This window comes from Zalophus californianus, chromosome 8 (genome assembly GCF_009762305.2).
Source record: "Zalophus californianus isolate mZalCal1 chromosome 8, mZalCal1.pri.v2, whole genome shotgun sequence".
NCBI lineage: Eukaryota > Metazoa > Chordata > Mammalia > Carnivora > Otariidae > Zalophus > Zalophus californianus.
This window is the reverse complement of record NC_045602.1, coordinates 21,309,445-21,313,007: the sequence shown is the minus strand read 5'-3', so window position 1 is coordinate 21,313,007 and position 3,563 is coordinate 21,309,445. Positions and strand designations below refer to the sequence as shown.

Genomic DNA, 3,563 nt, shown 5'->3' with positions numbered 1-3,563 from the left:
AGTTAATTACACTTATTAACAAATTTTATTTATTATTGGGTCAGGATCATAGAATTTTAGAGCTTTCATATCTTTTTTTTTCTGAAGATTTACTTATTTGAGAGAGAGAAAGAGAGCACGTGGCAGGGTGGGAATCCCAAGCAGACTCTGTGCTGAGCTCAGAGCACAGCCCAACGAGGGGCTCGATCCCACAACCCTGAGATCATGACCTGACCCAAAACCAAGAGTCAGATGCCCAACCAGCTGTGCCACCCAGGTGCCCCAAGCTTTCATATCTTTAAATCATAATTCAACACCTGCACGTAATTTACAGGTAAGTCTAAGGCTTAGAGACGTTAGGGACTTGCCAGAGGTCACACTGTTAGTAGCAGAGCTAGCACTATGTGCAAGGGAAAAGGGAAGAAAACCTCAACAGGACATCACACTGCATGGAGGTGGGAATTGGGAGGCTCAGCCAGTACTTAATGTTTGGCTTCCCTAAAGTTAATTAAAAGTTTTGCCGGAGTGGCCACTCCTTCGACCTCTGCCGTCGTCGCTGCCGCCGCCACCTCCAGGGAACAAGGGAAGCGGGAGTGGAGCCCACGTCGGCCGTCACCCAGGTCCTCCAGCTGCCCTGCCCCGAAGAGTGTAAGATGTTCGCCTGCGCCAAGCTCGCCTGCACCCCCGCTTTGATCCAAGCTGGATCCAGAGTTGCCTACAGACCAGTTTCTGCATCAGTGTTATCTCGACCAGAGGCTAGGACTGGAGAGGGCTCTACGGTATTTAATGGGGCCCAGGATGGTGTGTCTCAACTAATCCAAGGGGAGTTTCAGACCAGTGCAATCAGCAGAGACATTGATACTGCTGCCAAATTTATTGGTGCAGGTGCTACAACAGTGGGAGTGGCTGGTTCTGGTGCTGGTATTGGAACAGTCTTTGGCAGCCTTATCATTGGTTATGCCAGAAACCCTTTGCTGAAGCAGCAGCTGTTCTCATATGCTATCCTGGGATTTGCCTTGTCTGAGGCTATGGGTCTCTTTTGTTTGATGGTGGCTTTCTTGATTTTGTTTGCCATGTAACAGAAATTACTGCTTGAAATGTTGGCATTCATATTAATTACGGATGTAATTCTGTGTATCTTACTGTGACTCCGAAAACTGTAGTATTGGTGTCATGGAAATGTACATTATTTCCAAGGTCATTTCATTAAAGATGAAAACTTTAAAAAAAAAAAAAGTTTTGCCGGAATAAGACCTCGACGAGCATCAAGCTGTATCTACCACTGAAGTTGGCTGGAATGATCAAAGCATGAAAGATCTCTGACTCTAGAAAAAAAAAAAAGAATAAAACGGGGGATTTATGTAGGCCTAAAAGGTAAACTTAGCACCATGAAGTAATATTTGATAGATGCTAAAACTTAGTGAAAGAAAATGCCAATTTAGTACTAGCTTAGGATTTACGCCATTTAAAACATTGCTCTGTAAAGACTCTAGTTCAAATATTTGCAAAGCCAAGAAAGAAAATAGGTATATTTATATATTCATATTATTAGTTAAGGAATTATTTGTATATTTTTCTAGAGAACACACAGCTGACTGAAGTCATGTTTCCAGTCTTCAGCTTCAACTTTCAGGACCTGCCTCAGGGCACCTGGCTGGCTTAGTCTGAGGAACGTGCGACTCTTTATCTTGGAGTCATGAGTTTGAGCTCCATGTTGAATGTAGGGATTACTTGAAAACATAAATACATAAACTTAAAAAAAAATCCCCGCTTCAAAAAATATTGACTCAGGTTCATCTTTACTCCTCTTCCTCCATGTGTTTTCCATTCTCTCTGCCTAATTTCTTCCTCTAATTTCTCCGCCCCTTGCTCTCTCTGTTCTCCTCAAAAATGAGAGTTCTTCCCTTGAATGGCAGTCCCACTGCTATGTCATCACCTTGCTGTCAAACCTACCACTCCAACCTCAGGGATTTTGCCCATTTGCTACTGCCTATCTCTCCTCTGTTCACATTCCCAATCTCCAGCAGGGACATCCCTGAGGAAGGTCTGTGTTAGACATTCCTGATGCTGAGTACCAATTGCCCAGAGGCTGCGGCTGTTCTTATCACCATCACCTGCCAATATTCTGCCCTGCCTACATATCTTGACTTAGTCCTATCTCATGTTAGAGAATGATTGCCCCATGAGCCTTCCCCAGCCCTTTGGATGTGTTTGTTCTAATATTCTCCAGGGATACCTCAGTTCTGAAATACGGGGCTCCTGAGCTGGCACTTAAGGGCAAGCCCTAGCCAGTGAGTTCTATTTCCCCATCCTAGCTTCCACAGACTCGTCTCCAGACGAACTGAACTAGTCATCTTTTCTGCAGTTACTATGCATCTTCTTGATTTCATGCTTAGTTTAATGTGGTTCTCTCCATGTGAAATGCACCCTCTCCTCAACTCCCCCCCATATCTCTTCAGCATTCAGCTTAAATATCCTCACCATACTGAAGATATTTAAGTTCTAAGTTTAGAAACTTAGAACTGCACATAAGCAAAACAAAAAATATTAATTATCAAAAATTCTACCTCCAGGGGTGCCTGGCTGGCTCAGTTCATAGAACATGCGAATAGTGGAATAAATACAGTGGAATAAACACTAAACTAGGAGTCAGATAATGTAGACTCAGGGATAGCTCAGCTACTGACTAGCTCTGTCAGCTCACTGGCTAGGGCTTGCCCTAAGTCTTCCCCAACACTTGCTGGAAGGAACTTGTTTGTCTTTTGAACTCCCATAGCACTTTTATTCTTTTTTCTATTTTATTTGCCAGGGGGGGGGGAAGAGAAGGAACACAAGCAGGGGGAGCGGCAGGCAGAGGGAGAAGCAGGCTTCCTGCTGAGCAAGGAGCCCGATGCAGGACTCGATCCCAGGACCCTGGGATCATGACCTGAGCCAAAGGCAGACACTTGACCCACTGAGCCACCCAGGTGTCCCTCCCATAGCACTTTTAAAAATCAACTGTTTCCCCTTTCTTATTTCACAATAACACATATTTATTTTTAGAAACTTAGAACTGTACATAAGCAAAACAAAAAATACTAATTATCAAAAATTCTACCTCCAGGGGTGCCTGGCTGGCTCAGTTCATAGTACATGCGACTCTTGATCTCAGGGTTGTGAGTTTGAGCCCCATGTAGGGCATAGACTTACTTAAAAGGAAAAAAATCTGGGTGCTTGGCTGGTTCAGTCAGTAGAGCATGCGACCCTTGATTTCAGGATTGTTAAGTTCAAGTCCCACGTTGGGTATGGAGATTACTTAAAAATAAAAATCTTTCTGGGGTGCCTGGGTGGCTCAGTCGGTTAAGCGTCTGCCTTCGGCTCAGGGCATGATCCCAGGGTCCTGGGATCGAGTCCCGCATCGGGCTCCCTGCTCACTGAGGAGCCTGCTTCTCCCTCCCCCTCTGCCTGCCGCTCCCCCTGCTTCTGCTCTCTCTCTCTCTTTCTCTCTGTCAAATAAATAATAAATAAATAAATAAAAATCTTTCAAATAGAAAAAAATCTACCCCCAGAGATGACCATTATTAGGACTTTGGTGAATAACCATG

General features: G+C 44.4%; 1 protein-coding gene across 1 annotated transcript; it reads left to right on the top strand.

Annotated features, from left to right (window-relative positions):
- The first annotated feature begins 511 nt into the window (after positions 1-511).
- On the top strand, positions 512-1,215 carry LOC113937717 (ATP synthase F(0) complex subunit C3, mitochondrial-like). The gene has a single exon (XM_035728899.1). The coding sequence runs from the start codon at positions 633-635 to the stop codon at positions 1,056-1,058; it is 426 nt and encodes a 141-aa protein (XP_035584792.1). The 5' UTR covers positions 512-632; the 3' UTR covers positions 1,059-1,215.
- Positions 1,216-3,563: the final 2,348 nt, after the last annotated feature.

Bases quoted from the DNA above. Each gene is read 5' to 3' on its own strand.
- LOC113937717 (XM_035728899.1), top strand. From the start codon at position 633: ATGTTCGCCTGCGCCAAGCTCGCCTGCACCCCCGCTTTGATCCAAGCT.